The sequence below is a fragment of the Sorghum bicolor genome, chromosome 2 (genome assembly GCF_000003195.3).
Source record: "Sorghum bicolor cultivar BTx623 chromosome 2, Sorghum_bicolor_NCBIv3, whole genome shotgun sequence".
Classification (NCBI taxonomy): Eukaryota; Viridiplantae; Streptophyta; class Magnoliopsida; order Poales; family Poaceae; genus Sorghum; species Sorghum bicolor.
In genome coordinates this window covers 64,119,650-64,135,178 of record NC_012871.2, presented here as the reverse complement: position 1 = coordinate 64,135,178, position 15,529 = coordinate 64,119,650, and the positions used below count along the sequence as shown (strand labels likewise).

Sequence of the window (15,529 nt, the reverse complement as noted above, 5' to 3'; positions counted from 1 at the left end):
CTTAAGGTTGATCAAATTTATATAAGAATATATAATAAATAAATATCATTTGATTTGCCATGAAATATAATTTTATAATATTACTTAGTTGGAGTCTTAAAAGTTAACACCAGTTTCCATAAACTCAGTTAAATTTAAGTTATTTTGACTCTGACAAAATCCAGAATACGACAGCTAGTATGGCCAAAGCCTTGCGTCGTTGTGCTTACACTCATAACTTTTGGCACGCACGAGTCACGGGCCACCCGTTCCCTGTTTCCTGTCTGGGTTCCAATCAAATGCTTTGTTCCCTCTACAAAGCAACGGGCTAACAGAGGGATTGGTTCTTTGAACACGACCCTCATTCGTCAGTGTTCAGACGGTCAGTTTGGGTTGCACTCTGCTGATCTGCCCAGTTTCCTTGGACTTGAAGGGAACTTTTAAGCTGCCATCTAAGTTGGTGGGTGCAGGGGCTTGAGACAAAGAAACCATACGTTTGCAGCAAGAGCAAAGCAATAAAATAGACAGAACCATCGTTTTCTTCTGAAATCCATCTAGAAGAATCATAACAGCTCGGAAGGAGCTATCAGGTGTACCACCAATGTTGCAAAGAGATGTTGGTTGAGCTGCATTCCGATCTATGGACTGGTGAGTGCCTTTGTCATATTGAGCTGGAGGTTCTCAATTCTCACCAACCTGGGATCTTCCGCCAAGCATTGGCACAAGGTTCCAGCTTTCAAGTATTACAGAAACACTACTCCTGAGTATACAATTGTGTTGTGCTATCCAACATTTTAAACTACAGATTCAGTGTCCTGAGTCCTGACGCATGGAATGTGTCAATACACAAAGACATGGGGCAGCAGCTGACTCTTAAGTCACGTTTCTAATAATATATTTACTCCATTCTGGGGGTTTACTGAACACAAGACAAAGCTGCAGATGATGGTTGCTTTCCTGCGTAAGCATGACTTAGAATGTAAGGATAAAAAAGCTGGGCAGAGTCCTGCTGGCAGTTAAAGAAGAAGAAGAAAGCAGACCTGCAAATAACCACTGAAGGCTGCTATGGAGAAATGCTCATTTCAAAATATAAAAGTTATACCTAGACATAAAAGGAAATCAATAGTTCAATACAAGAGGTAATAGCCTCAAGATCCAAAGGATATATCAAATATTGCGTATATAATAAGAAACACATGCTCCATAGTGCTTTATCGCTTGCCTTGTTCTTCCATAATCCAAACTCAGATATACTTTAACATCAATGAAAACAGTAGTAGCGTATACCTTTTTTAAATATAAAAAAACTTTGCACGATAAATTTCTGAATGGACATGTGAGTTGGCTTTTGAACGTGGTAAATATCTTTCTGTACATCTCATTGTCAAAGTCAAACAACAGATGCTTCAGGTCCATCTCATTTCTGGACAACTTCAGGCCAACATCGTTTCTTTCCATTTGGTTTAAAGAAATAACTTGGCACCAATTATAGAATGATTGAACAATCTACCCTACACAGATAAAATATGTGGTTGCAAAAAAGAAAAAGAAAAAAAACAAGCAGTAACATTGCAGAATAAGTACCAAATTAACATTTCTGTACATACTTACAAAGTAGTGAGTAGTGACCCTTGTTGGAAGTCCAAAATCTTCAAAAATCCCGGAAGCTCATTTTAGGATCATCATACCTTGAGTTCCCTAGTCTTCCTCTGCCACGACTGCTCCCTCTGCCCCGGCCTCTCCCTCTGCCTCTGCCTCTACCTCTCCGCATAAAGAATGATTTACCATGCTTCATTTCAATCAGTGAATGCAACAGATCATCACACAAGATACAGCCCTCATGCAATGTAGCTCCATCTTGAAGAGGGGTGGTTTTCTTGTTGAAATCAACTTCAATGATAGTAGATTCACATGTTAGGCATTTTTTATCTGTAGTGGTGATCCTGTGAGCAGCATGTGGGAGTAATACAATGCAATTACACATGTTGCAGTAAAGCCGCCATTTGGGTGCACTAACTGGATCAAGAATCAGGGTACCACTACACTCAGGACAAGCACAAACTCCCTGAGTGATCATAGATTGCTTGCATGTTGGGTGAGGGCAAAGGAAGCATGGCATGCCAGCCCCTTTCCCAACCTTGCCAGTGTCATCAAGCTTGAGAGCACCAAAGAGTTTGTCGATGCCTTCAAATGGAGGACAATTATAGCAAAAAGGGCACAATGGGAAAGATTTTGCATCAGGTCCCACCATCGAGAACAGAAGCAACTCAAAACCATCAAGAGGGCATATGATTTCTTTGTAAAGCTGGAAAAAATAGAATTATTAATCACAGAGTAGACATAAACTGAGCTTGTCATAATAAAGCACAGAGGATAACGGGATACATGCTTGTAGAATACAACCTAGCATGAAACAAAGTGATGAACAAAAAATTAGGGCAAAGAGATGGAATACATTGCAAGTTATGACAATTATGAAAAAACTAAAATCACAAGTATGGGATCAAGCACCCCCCCCCCCCCCACACACACACACACCCACACACACAACTCTGAAAGGAAATTCTGGCCAGAAAGTATTAAGTGTTGCTTGATTCCAATACATGGTCCACTGGTTCAATTCTCATGAACCATACATGGAAGTAAAGCAACTGATTCAAGAAAAAAAAAAGGTAAATTTCCAATATATGATATTAAAGTAATTACCTTAATTGAACCATTCTGAGGAAGATAATAGACATCCTCACAAGTTATACAATACAACCTCATTGGCTGAGTGGAAATGTACTTCATATACCGACCACATTTTCCACACTTGCTTAGTAAGCGGCCAGAGTCTGCCAAAGGTGAAAACTGTGCCTCAAACAGCGCATCCATGTTTTCAATCTGCAAGAAACAAGTTGAAATAGCATTATAGCAATACACAACTGATGTCTTGTATCAATGAATTTTGGTTGTTAAGAACAGGAAATCTTAAACATGCTTTAAAACTGGAAGAATAAAGATATCTGCAAATGTAAAGTACTCGACAATTTTGGAGGATTCATTCTTGCTACAACTTCAAATGAAGCTAAAGCATCCCAAAAGATCATGAATTTAAACTTCCCCAAATACCATAGAAGACAGCAACAGTCTCATAGATTATCAATAAAATATATTACCTTTTTCACAAAGTAAGAATACTTTTTCATAAATTGCTGAATAACATGTTGAATAACTCGAAGATGATCAGCTTTGCCTTTTGCAATTAGAGTAATCTGTTGCTCAATAAAGCTTCTGATATCTGGCAAGCAGAGATCAGCATCAATACACTGATACCCTCTTATCAATGTAGTTCCCAGGGGTGTCGGTACTAACCTTCTTCCAGAATTCACCTTCGAGAAAGTAAGTAGATGCATTCAGGTTTTTGGTACATTTACATACTTAAGCATAGACTTGCATGTAAAAATTCACAGTATATGATGCTCCGAAGTTTCATGGAAAACAACTAACCTGAACATAATTACGTTCACAAATGTTGTTTATATGTACAGGAATTGATGCATCTGTACCTATGCCATTCTTCTCCATGAGAGAGATCAATTCACTTTCAGTGAGGTAATCAGGTGGTGTAGTGCTTCCCTTCAACAAACAATTATGATTGATCAACATCATATCCTGATAAAAGGTAAGTACATGTTGTTTGAGCAAACTGATCAGCCTTACCTCATATATGTCAACCTTATGAATACTAACAGAGTCTCCCTTTTTAAATGCAGGAAGACTATTCTCACTGATAGCCAGCCATGGCATGATAGAAGTAAATCCTTTAGAAGTGACTCGATACCCAACACAGTGGAAAGTTTCTCCACCTGAAGTGAACTCAATGGCAGTCCTGAAAATCATGTTTTAGAAAGGGGTATTTACTGATGGATTCCTTTATGACCAACTATTGAATTTAATCGAAAATCAACAATGCAAAAATCATTGAATTACATGACATGCTTGCATTTCAAATAGTAGAAAAACATTAGATATCTAGATAAGGGCATAGTACAAGGAAATATCAATAACTAGCATACTTACAGTTTATTATAATTTATAAGAAGCTTGTGAACTGTGACAGAAAAAAAGAAACAAATGATTTATCTAGCTATATGAAACAATAAAGGGACAAACTACCTTGTATATCTACAATCAGGACTAACAGTTCCAATGAAGTGCTGGCATATGTATTGGTACAGCCTCCAAGCATCAGTTCCCAGAGCTGCTTCTGTTGCTGACCTCATTGGAGTGATTGGAGGATGGTCCCCAGCATCATGACCTTGACGAGGCTTAACAAAACCAGCATCCAGTAATGTCCGGACATCATTGGACCATAGAGGATTATTTAATAGTGCAGCAAGTGCACCTCGAAAATCAAATGATGATGGATATGCCGTGCTCTCTGTACGAGGATAACTGTGCAAAGATAGCCATTAGTGCTAACAGCCAGCAGCATCACCTATGTAAGGAGTTTTCCTGTTCAAAAACTCTTTTTCTGCTAAAAAATCTAAGGAGTTTTAAACTGCAGGGTAAAAAAATTTTGTACCAAATTAAGTCTAACAGAAATAACATTCTAGTTTGGTTAGAAAATTTTGAGCTTAAACTAGAGTCATTATCATGTGCACTTAAGATGGCATTACAGGGTGTAATGCAAGGCTCAACCATAAATGATAGTATGATACCTCAAAAAGGATAAGGTCTACATGAATAACTTGGTATCATGGGGGGGGGGTATGGCAAGAACAGGTATAGTAGTACTTAACAAAATCACACATTTACTATAGCAAGAACTTGTGAAATGACAAATTAACTCATAACTAGTGACCAAGGCCTCAGTTCGGTCAAAGTCTACATCAGTTCTAACCTCAAAAAAAACATAAAGGGGTCTGCTAAAGCTCTTAGGAACACATAGTACGCCTAGTTGAACAAACAAAACTAACAACCTCTATTACAGATTTTTGTCAATTAGTCCTATTCATATGATAAAAAGATACCAGAAAATACAAGGAAATGTCATGCATCATTTCATATTGCAGATAACCCCATGCTGACTTCAATAAGGTTTCTGGTATACCAACATTTCCCATATAACATAAGACAAGATTCAATGCAAAATATAGCACTATTTCAAGGTTCATTTCTGAAAACCTGATGAATCCTTGAGTGTACAGCCGCTCCGCCAAGTGCATGGCTGTCTGAGGTCCAATACCAAGCGCACTTGATGCAACCTGAGATGAGAAGAGTATTAAGTATTTAAGTAAACAAAATTTACTCTACTCTTATATAAGGAGCAGATGTCCTTTGCCATATCAATACCATCAAGTCATAACCCAACAGGAACATCTTGGGTATCAGATTTCAATCAAGATCATCATGACGTAACATATGATAACAGTACACACCAGTAGAACAGTGTAAGAACACACCAAGTTTCAAATGAAACTGAACAAAGATTACACTCCCAGGCAAGCACAAAGTGAGATTTGAAGATAACAAGGCAAAATTAATAAGGAGAGCTAAGGAAAACATATGGTTACTCTAAGAGGTAAGAGCTATGCTACCTTAAGCATATTAACTGTATTAAGGCCAGATGGACGGGTTTTGCACTCCTCCTTCACTGACACATCTGCTACTTTTAGAGAGCCATCACTGATGACCATCTTCTGGAACATTACAGTGACCTGTATTTTTAATTAAGGAAAATGGTAAGAACATTTGGAAGAATACAGCTAAATCACTCGGATACATGATGACCTCACATCAAAATCAAAAAGTTTCTTCCGGTCCCATTCTAGCTGTATTTCATCACTATCTTTGATAATATACGTTTTCAAGGACCAGAATTTCTCTGGTTTGAATGTGGTGATTTGCTGATAGCGTTGTACACAGAATCCAAGTGTAGGTGTTTGGCATGGACCATACCTGATTTACAAAGGAAAACCAAACTTAAATCAGTTCTGAAAAATATTATTAAAAGACAGCGGCAGAGCAAATGTAAAAGATATTGTTATAATGATTTGAATAAAGAATAAAAAGGTTCACAGACAAAAGGTATTTGAAGATTGTAGATACCTGATAGCGCGTCTTTAATAAAAAAGAAGAATTCAATATGCAGTTGGTTAAAGAAATTTGAATCATGAAAAGAGATGGGGAGCTTACGAAATCACTCTTGAATCAAGGTTTCCATATTTTCCTTGGAAATATCGAGTCTGAAATCGAGTAAATGCTACTCCAACCTTCAAGTCAATTTCTTGGCGAGCATCCACTGATAGCGCTTCATCTTTGTTTGGCAGAACAAGATTATCCATGGCGGTCAATATGTCTTTCTCAGTAACAGATGAAAATCTAGCACGGAAAATTCTTCTGCCATTGTCAGGAATCCCAGTGCACTCAATAACTGGAGCATATGTTTGGCATTGTTATTAGATTGATGAAGCCATAAATTTCTGGAGGTAGAACAGAGCAAGCCATACATATATGTAGAACCAAGCAAAGAAAGCTCATGTATAAATCGCATCAATCAGGACCTAAGCAATTCTCAAGTATAAAAATAACTACAAATGATCTTTTGCAGAAGTATCCATGTACTGCGTAGACGAAGAAATAAATGTTAGAGGTAACACAGATTTTGATTAGCCTTGAGGCCACTAGCCCCAGGCGTCTCCTTCATATATATAGAGAAAGACAGATATTGCATTGATTACAAACAGCTCACTAGAGCTTTAATTAGACAGACTAGCTGCCTGGGTACCCGCACAACTCTTGGGCTACCCAAGGCCTTTAATGACAGAAATTTAACTAGCACAGTTATCTAAGAAATGCTTAGGAAGCAGGGCTTATTAACTACATTTCTCCCCCTAAGGCCTGCTTCAATTAATCTTGATCTCCTTGATCCCAATCCTGCTCCTCATCTCTTCCAGCTTGGTTTTGCCCAAAGCTTTAGTCAGTATATCAGCGAGCTGATCTGCAGTGGGAATGAACTCTGTCTTGATGCTACCATCTTCCACACAATCTCTGATGAAATGATGCTTGATTCTAATATGCTTGCTCCTGTCATGGAAAACAGGATTCTTTGCCAAAGCCAGAGCAGACTTATTGTCTACTCTGAGTTCCACCACTTCAACTTTTCTTCCCAACAAATCTGCAAACAGTCTTGACAACCACAAAGCTTGGGTTGCAGCTGTTGTCATCGCCACATATTCAGCCTCACAGCTAGACAGAGCAACAACTCTCTGTTTGACAGACTGCCAGCTGACCAGGCTGGTTCCAAGGAAGAACAAACATCCAGTCGTGCTTTTGCTTGAATCAACATCTCCAGCCAAATCTGAATCACTGTAACCCACAAACCTTGCTTTGCCTGTTGATCTGGTGTAGCAAAGCCCATGATCTAGAGTACCAGCCAGGTATCTCAAGATCCTCTTCACAGCCTGAAAATGTTCAGTTGTTGGCTTCTCCAGAAATCTGCTAACATACCCTACAGCAAAAGCCAAATCTGGTCTGGTGTGCACTAGGTATCTCAAACTGCCAACCAGTCTTCTGTACTGAGTTGGATTTACTTCTTTTGCTGTGCTTTCCTTGCTCAATTTCAGCCTTTCTTCCATGGGTGTGGTGGCTGGATTACAACCTGTCATACCACCAAGCTCAAGTATCTTCTTAGCATAATGGGTTTGCTTCAGAGTGATGTTCCCTTCTGATTGTCTCACCTCAACTCCCAGATAGAAGGACAGAAGACCTAAATCACTCATTTCAAAGGTTTGCTTCATCTTTGCCTTGAAAGCTTCAATCTTCTGCTGATTGGCTCCTGTGATGATCAAATCATCAACATAGACTCCAATTACCAGTAAGGAGTCACCTGATCCCTTTCTGTACATAGCAGCTTCATACACATTCTGCTCAAAACCCATCTGCTTGAGAGTGAAGTCAAGCTTGGCATTCCATGCCCGAGGAGCCTGTCTCAGGCCATACAGGGCCTTGTGCAGCCTGTACACTTTCTTCTCTTCTCCTGTTACAGCAAAACCTGGAGGCTGTGTAACATAAACCTCCTCCTGGAGTTCTCCATTCAAAAATGCAGACTTCACATCCATGTGATGTACTGCCCATCCCTCTTGTGCTGCTAAGGCAAGCAAAACACGCACTGATTCCATCCTTGCAACTGGTGCAAAAGCATCTTCATAGTCAACTCCTTCCTGCTGCACAAAACCACGGGCCACAAGTCTTGCCTTGTGCCTAATTACAGCTCCATGTTCATCCTTCTTCAGCTTAAACACCCATTTTAGTGAAATGGGACGGTGACCAGGACGGGGAGAAACAAGTTCCCAAGTCCCATTCCGCTCTACTGATCTCAGCTCCTCCTTCATCGCTGCTTGCCAATCTGGATCATCTTTGGCTTCTTCATAGCTTATAGGCTCACCAGAATGGGTGAGATTAAGTTCTGCAAACAGCCGCTGCGCTGGCGGAGGGGTTGGCTGATCACCAATAATGTCATGAATCTTCCGATAGCGGAGTTCTTCATCGTCATGGTAGGCATCCACCCTTTCATCATCATCTTCCAGGGGAGTCACATGCTCAACCTGAGGACTTGCTGGAGCTGGTGTAGGTGTTCTGGGTGACGCAGGCGCCTCTGCCTCCGCTGCGGGCTCCTCTGCTTCTGCTGCAGGCTCTCCTGCATCCACCGGAGAGAAACCAGGCGATGCAGGATGTGGCGGAGGAGATAGTAAAGGTGACGCTGAACTTCCTGCTTCAGGGAGTTCCTCCGCCCATGGGAATTCAACAGAAAACTCACTGCCCGCTGCTTCCGGTGTGCCTGCTGCTGGTGATGCCCAGTCCCAGCCGCGGCCTTCGTCGAACACCACATCACGGCTGACACGCACGCGCTGGGACACTGGATCATAGATACGGTATGCCTTGGCCCCTTCCGCATAGCCGATAAACACGCCAGCCTCTCCGCGATCATCGAGCTTGCGAAGCTGAGTAAGTCGCCGGGTATAAGCCACACAGCCAAAGACCTTGAGGTGGCCGACTGTTGGTGCCCGACCATGCCACGCTTCATAAGGAGTGACATTCTTCAGCGCCTTCGTCGGGGATCGATTCAGGATGTGTACAGCCGTCATCACAGCCTCCCCCCAAAACCGAGAGGGCATCTGGCGTTGCTTGAGCAGAGCTCGTGCCATGGCCACCACTGTTTGGTTCCTGCGCTCAACAACACCGTTCTGTTGCGGTGAATAAGGGGCACTGTAATGCCGTTTAATACCTTCATCAGCGCAGTATGCAGCAAACTCTGCGACGGTGAATTCACCGCCATTGTCAGTGCGCAGGACCTTCAGCTTGCGCCCGCTTTCCACCTCTGCTGCCACCTTAACCTTCTTGATTGCTTCTGCTGCTGCGTCCTTGGATGGCAGCAGCACAGCCCACATAAAGCGGGTGGCGTCATCGACAAGCAGCAAGATATAGCGGTTGCCCGCCGGTGTCGCTGGCGTGACCGGACCGCACAGGTCACCATGCACCAGCTCAAGCTGATTCTGGGCACGGTATGCTGCTGCAGCCGGAAAGGAACGCCGCCTCTGCTTGGTGGTAACGCAGGTGTCACACACCTGCTCAACATGGTCGACCACCGGCATCCCGCGCGCCATCTCCTCCTTGCTGAGTCGCCGGAGTGCATCGAAGTGCAGATGGCCGAAACGCTCATGCCACTGCCACCACGCCTCTTCATCCTTGCGTGCCGCGAGACAGACAGGTTGTGCAGCCTCAAGATGCAGAATATACAACCTATTCTTCCCTCTGCGTACCTTGGCGAGCAGACGGCGACTCTTGTCCCAGATGCGAAGCACGCCATCATCAATCTCAACCTTGGACCCTCCTTCATCAAGCTGTCCCAGACTTATGATAGAGTTCTTCAGCGCCGGAATGAAATAGACGCCATGAAGAACCCTCTGCTCACCGGTCTTGGCTTGGAAAACAATAGACCCGACGCCCTTGATCTCAACCTTCGACGCATCCCCGAACCGGACCGTTCCTCGAACGCCAGTGTTCAGATCAGCAAAGAGCTCTTGGCGCCCGGTCATGTGATGCGTCGCGCCGGAGTCCAGGTACCAGCCGCTGTCCACCTCTTCTTCGTCCACGCCGAGGTAGGCGCGAGCGCGTGGCTCAGAGAACTCGACGTGCTGCGCCATGTAGCTGTGCGCCGGCGTGCTCTGTTCCAAGCTGATGAAGCCATGTGCCAGAAACAGAGCACCATCTTCATCGCACTCAGCGTACTGGGCGCGCGCCTCATGCCTTCCTTGGTTCCCACCACGCTGCCCAGCCTGATTTCCGCCGCCACGACCTCCACCACGGTTGCCACCACCGCGGCCAGCACGGTTTCCCCCTCCGCCGCGCTCTGCATCTTCACGGCGTGCCTGGGGACACTCACGTGCCCAGTGGCCTTCCTGGTTGCAGTTGAGGCAGGTGTTGGGGCCAACACGGCCAGCGCCTCTGCCTTCTCCACGTCCGCCACCACGGCCAGCACCTCTGCCTCGTCCGCGTCCACCACCACGGCCGCGTCCGCCATGCTGGTTCTTGAAACCAGAACCGCCAGCTTCTTCTGCGCCTTGCTTCTCCTTCTTCAAACGTGCACGCCACTGCTCCTCGGTGTACAGCAGCTTGCCGTTGACGGACACCGGCTCTGTCACAGCTTGCGCTTCACGTTCATCCACCGCCTTGAGCCTTCCTGTCACCTCCTCAAGCGAGAGTGCCTCGAAATCGAGGAACTGCTCGATGGCGACAACAATCTGCGCGTACTTGGCAGGCACCGTGCGCAGAAACTTCTCCACAACACGCTTCTCGTCGATGTCCCTGTCACCATGAAGAACAAGCTGCTGGTGCAGAGTTGACAGCCGCAGGGCAAAATCCTCCACCGGCTCGCCAGGCTTGACATCCATGTTCTCCCACTCCCGACGCAGCCGCTGCAACATCGCTCGGCGGACCCTGTCCACACCGATTCGAGTCGCAGCGATGGCATCCCATGCCTCCTTTGCTGTCGCCTTGTCAAGGAGCGGGAGCCCCAACTCCTTGGGCACAGACGCGACAATCACCTCCAAGGCTCGCCTGTCGTCGCGGTACTGCACTGGGCCTCCTTCGACAGCTTCCCAGAGATCGCGCGCCTGCATCCTGAGCTTCATCGTCTGGCTCCACTCATAGTAATTTGTCTTGTCCAGCATTGGCCATGATGTGCTGCTGCCGGAGTCGCGGTAAACCACCCTGCCTTGCGGTGATTCATAGCGGCCGCCGCCACGACGCCTTCTGTTACGCAGTGGTGACTGCGAACGGCGCCTGTCCCGCGATGGAGTCCTCTGGCTCCTCAAGTCCTCCTCTTCCTCTTCCTCCTCTTCCTCCTCTTCTTCTCCCTTCTCAGCAGCAATTTCGGCCCGCAGCTCCTGCGCCGTCCTTGCTGCCGCCTCTGCCGCAGCCGCCGCCTGCTGTGCTGCCTGGACTGCCAGCGCTGCTGCTTCCTCTGCAGCCTTCAAACGCGCGGCCTTGAGCCTGGCAACGCGCTCAGCAGAGGTCGACATGGGTGGAGGAGGTGAGGAGTTGGCCTCGTGGCTCTCTGGTGTCTAACCTAGCTCTGGTACCAAATGTTAGAGGTAACACAGATTTTGATTAGCCTTGAGGCCACTAGCCCCAGGCGTCTCCTTCATATATATAGAGAAAGACAGATATTGCATTGATTACAAACAGCTCACTAGAGCTTTAATTAGACAGACTAGCTGCCTGGGTACCCGCACAACTCTTGGGCTACCCAAGGCCTTTAATGACAGAAATTTAACTAGCACAGTTATCTAAGAAATGCTTAGGAAGCAGGGCTTATTAACTACAATAAAATCTGTATAGCTTCCACAATGTAAAGAAATTCAATTGATCTAACTGTTTACACAATATAGCAGAGAACTTCCCATATGATGTCTAACTTATTTTGATTATAGACCTCTGTTTTTGCTTTTCAGGGTCCAGGTTGGAAAATGGGAACATCTACATATATCTTTATATTTTAGTACCAACCAGATTTAGATGCATAACTGTTACAGAACAGGTTTAATGTACCTTCATAGCATATGTTTTCTCCTTCTCGGTCACAGTCCAGCCAAAGTATCAAATAAGTGCAGCCTCGAGCTTCTTGAGCTAGATGCCTGCGTATATGAGCCTGTAACAAAACTACACATCAGTGTTGTATTTAGCCATGTGAGTATGTGACATTATGATCCTTATGGGAAAAAGGGAAAACATATATGTTAAAAAAAATGGAACAGTGGAACATATAACGAAGATACAGATAAACATAACATCAGACAAACACTACATTGAGATTCAGTAATTTTGCAGGTTCTGCAGGTGCAACTAAGAGCCTGCCAAAAATTGGAGGAAACAATAACCAGGACATTTGTTGATTCAGATTCCACCTAGAGTAAATTAAATGGAGGGGGCAAAGAACATAAGTTCAAGTATCAGAGAAACTGCATAGTTGATCAACCATCCATGGGTCATGGGTGGAGTAGATTTGCATAATAGAACTTATTACTGCTTCACTTTATTCAGTTACACCAACAATCAACTGAGTTATATTCTCTTACGATCTGAGTTGACCCTCTACAGTTAACTAAGTTGCATTCTGTTTCAATTAGAGTTGTAAATGAACACATTACCTTTGGGTTGCATTCAGATCTCAGAACTGGAGCCTCAAATAGGTCCAATGGATCAGTTGCTTCCCAGTTCTGATATGCAGGGGGGAAATCTACACTGGAAAAAATCAGACAGAGATTAAGAAAACACAAATAAAATATCCTTATGTTCAGAAACTGTAAGCATCTGAAACATCTGTCTGTAGATCCTGCTAAAGTTTAATAACTACTTGTAGCTTTCAGTATAAACACTTCAGCTATGCATTGGCCCACCATGTCTGTACATATCAACATTCAACACTGGTATACAGAAATGTGTATGTAAAATAATTCATATATGCAGGCTTCAAACGATGTAGCTGTGACAAAAACTCTTAAAACAACTGAAGAATAAAGCAAAACCTTAAGACATGTCCAATGACTGAAGTCACTTTGAAGTTTGCATAAGAACCCTGAAATGTTCCGTCAAACTCATGGACATCTGTGCTTCCCTTCCTTGTAGACATCTGCATGAATGTTGGGAAAAAAAGGATACAATGTGAGTGAACTCTCAAGTCAAACACTTGCATTCTGGAGTCTGGACCTTCCTAATATTAATATTATTTCAGTTGGGACCTCCCCTACTGTTCTTTTCAAAAGGGGAAAAATGTCTGGTCCATATCAGCAGTGTTGGAACAGCAAATGAAAATGTGCAGACACTTTAAAGGGGACATAGGTTAAGCATGGCTCTTCTAGAACTACCGGGGCTACTGAGCTTAAGCATTGGTCACCAGGCGAAACAGGGAAAATTAATTTACCCTGCCAGATGGGACTGGGAAAATCCAATTACCACTACAACAAAATGAATCAGTACTCGGCTACCTACCACAACCCCTGACCCTCCATTAAGCTAATAGGTACATCAACAGAGACAGTGAGATCAATGAGACGTCACAGGCTTGCTGTCGCCAATGACATAGCTCAAGCTCACATGCACTGGCGGAGCTATATGTCGGCAAACTAGGCCATGGCCCCCATGGCCCGAAACAACTTTCAGTGAATATACTACATGTCAGCTCAATAGCACATTTAACATTGACAACTGTTCTAGTTTTTTGCCTTTGGAATGGAAGAGAATCACCCAGGCACCTACTGCAATAACGCGCCAGCAGCCACCTCACCTACCGGCCGGCTGGCCAGCGTGTCCGCATGTGCATGTCTCTGGCACCAGCCTCCCGCTCCACACTCGCTTCGCTCTGGCTTCACTCTTGACAGCTGCTGCACTCTCCAATCCGCAATCCTTACTTCTGTAGTGCTGCGTCCCACGCTGCTCAAGCTGCAAGGGTTTCCTAGTCATCCGTCACGGCTCATCAGCAATGGAAGCCGGCAAGTGCAAGTAGGCACCAGCAGGATGTTTATTTGCCTTTTCTATTCCTTGCTTCCGAACCTCAAGAGCGGCAATGCATGCTTGCATTCTAAACCGTTACTGACATACTGCCTATTGGGGTAGTTTCCCTCTTGCTACCTTTCCTCCCAAATTTCCTAGTTCATATGATTTTCTAGTACTACAGATAATGACTAGCCTGTACCTAAACTCATTTATGATTTTTTCAAAACGAAAAGAGATGATCCAGTTCCTAGCCCCTTAACTGAATAGAACAGAGTTAATTGGAACAAAAACACGTATTATCTGACACCAGTGTACGTTTTGAATTGGAACAAAAACCTTAGTTGAATTGGATCCTCTTATATTTTGCTTCTAGCTCCGCCACTGCTCCCAGGGAAAAAAACTAGGCAACAACCAATCAAACTACCAACACGTCAGAAGAGTCAGCACCTATCGGTGCGCCGCTCATTAGGGCTAGCTCCTCCGACACGACCCACTGAATTGGAGCTAACGTCTCGCCCAAATTTGACACCAAAAACAAAAACCAGCACGGATTCGGCGGCGGAGGGGGCAGCCGGAGCACTTACGCGGCCACCGGAGAGGGCGGAGGCGATGGAGAGCGCGATGCTGGGCTTCTCCGCGACCTGCAGCGGTAGGAACCAGGAGTAAGTAAGGTGTTGAGAGTGGGGTCAGCGCGGTCGCCATTAACGGCCGCGCCCGCGCAGCACCGCGGTGGCCTAGTCGGCGTCTGCGACGGGGAAAATGGTGGCTTACCATGAGAACCTTGGGCGCCATCGGGACCGGCGGGCGGCGGCTTCCGGGGAACGAATGGGAGGAAACCCGAAGAGAAGAGGGGTTTAAGGCAAGGGCTGTCCCTGTCCGTGGCCCGAGCCGCGCTGCGCGTGCGCTTTTCTGGAGACCTGGTTGCACAAGACAGAATTGGCCCGTGCGCTGCGCTGCGTGCGCTGGGTGAGTTTCATAAAGGTTGCAGGTTGCTTGAAATTTGGCTGCAGAACAAGTATTATAATACAGCTAGCTGCTGGCTATAAAATTTTTTTATAGTTTTTTTGCAGTCCACTTATATAATAGTTAGCTCATCACTATTAATATATAGTCCACTTGTTTGTCTTACATACTTTTTTGGTTTTTGTGCCCGCTTTTATTTTTTTCCTTCTTCTCTCTCATCCATCTCAGCATTTAGCTGGCTTACAGCCTGCTATAATACTTGCTTTTAAGAAGACTGAAGCTAGTGGCACAGGTCAAGGGACATCAATTTGTATGGCAAGAAAAAAAAAAGTGCTACGGTTGCATCTTAACCGCCTCTACTTCAGATGGTTGTGTCATTGAACCTTCTTTTTTTCCGCGCTCACCTTTTCCCCCAAATCATCAAAAACTTCATACTTCCCCATAATAAGAGCAAAGAAGGAAAACTCCCTCTATAGTTAGGGCATATTTCGCACAGCTCAACTTCACTAGTAAAGTTGTTTTTTTTAGAAAATAGCTTCATGAG

General features: G+C 44.6%; 1 protein-coding gene across 8 annotated transcripts; it reads right to left on the bottom strand.

The window, feature by feature from the left end:
* On the bottom strand, positions 97 to 14,951 carry LOC8057257 (DNA topoisomerase 3-beta). Of its 8 annotated transcripts, none has more exons than XR_002450152.1 (18): positions 14,794 to 14,951; positions 14,607 to 14,663; positions 13,056 to 13,159; positions 12,678 to 12,771; positions 12,079 to 12,178; positions 6,163 to 6,400; positions 5,763 to 5,925; positions 5,565 to 5,684; positions 5,152 to 5,231; positions 4,141 to 4,419; positions 3,685 to 3,853; positions 3,472 to 3,600; positions 3,141 to 3,353; positions 2,686 to 2,865; positions 1,587 to 2,284; positions 1,267 to 1,490; positions 1,020 to 1,081; positions 97 to 936 (listed from the first exon to the last, which is right to left on the bottom strand). XR_002450152.1 is itself a non-coding variant. In XM_021453865.1 (15 exons), the coding sequence occupies exons 1-15, from the start codon at positions 14,812 to 14,814 to the stop codon at positions 1,631 to 1,633; spliced, it is 2,601 nt and encodes an 866-aa protein (XP_021309540.1). In that variant the 5' UTR covers positions 14,815 to 14,951; the 3' UTR covers positions 1,549 to 1,630. The 8 variants fall into 8 exon arrangements, 1 of the variants encoding a protein (XP_021309540.1); XR_002450151.1 differs by having other exon boundaries at positions 1,267 to 1,485; XR_002450149.1 differs by having other exon boundaries at positions 1,591 to 2,284.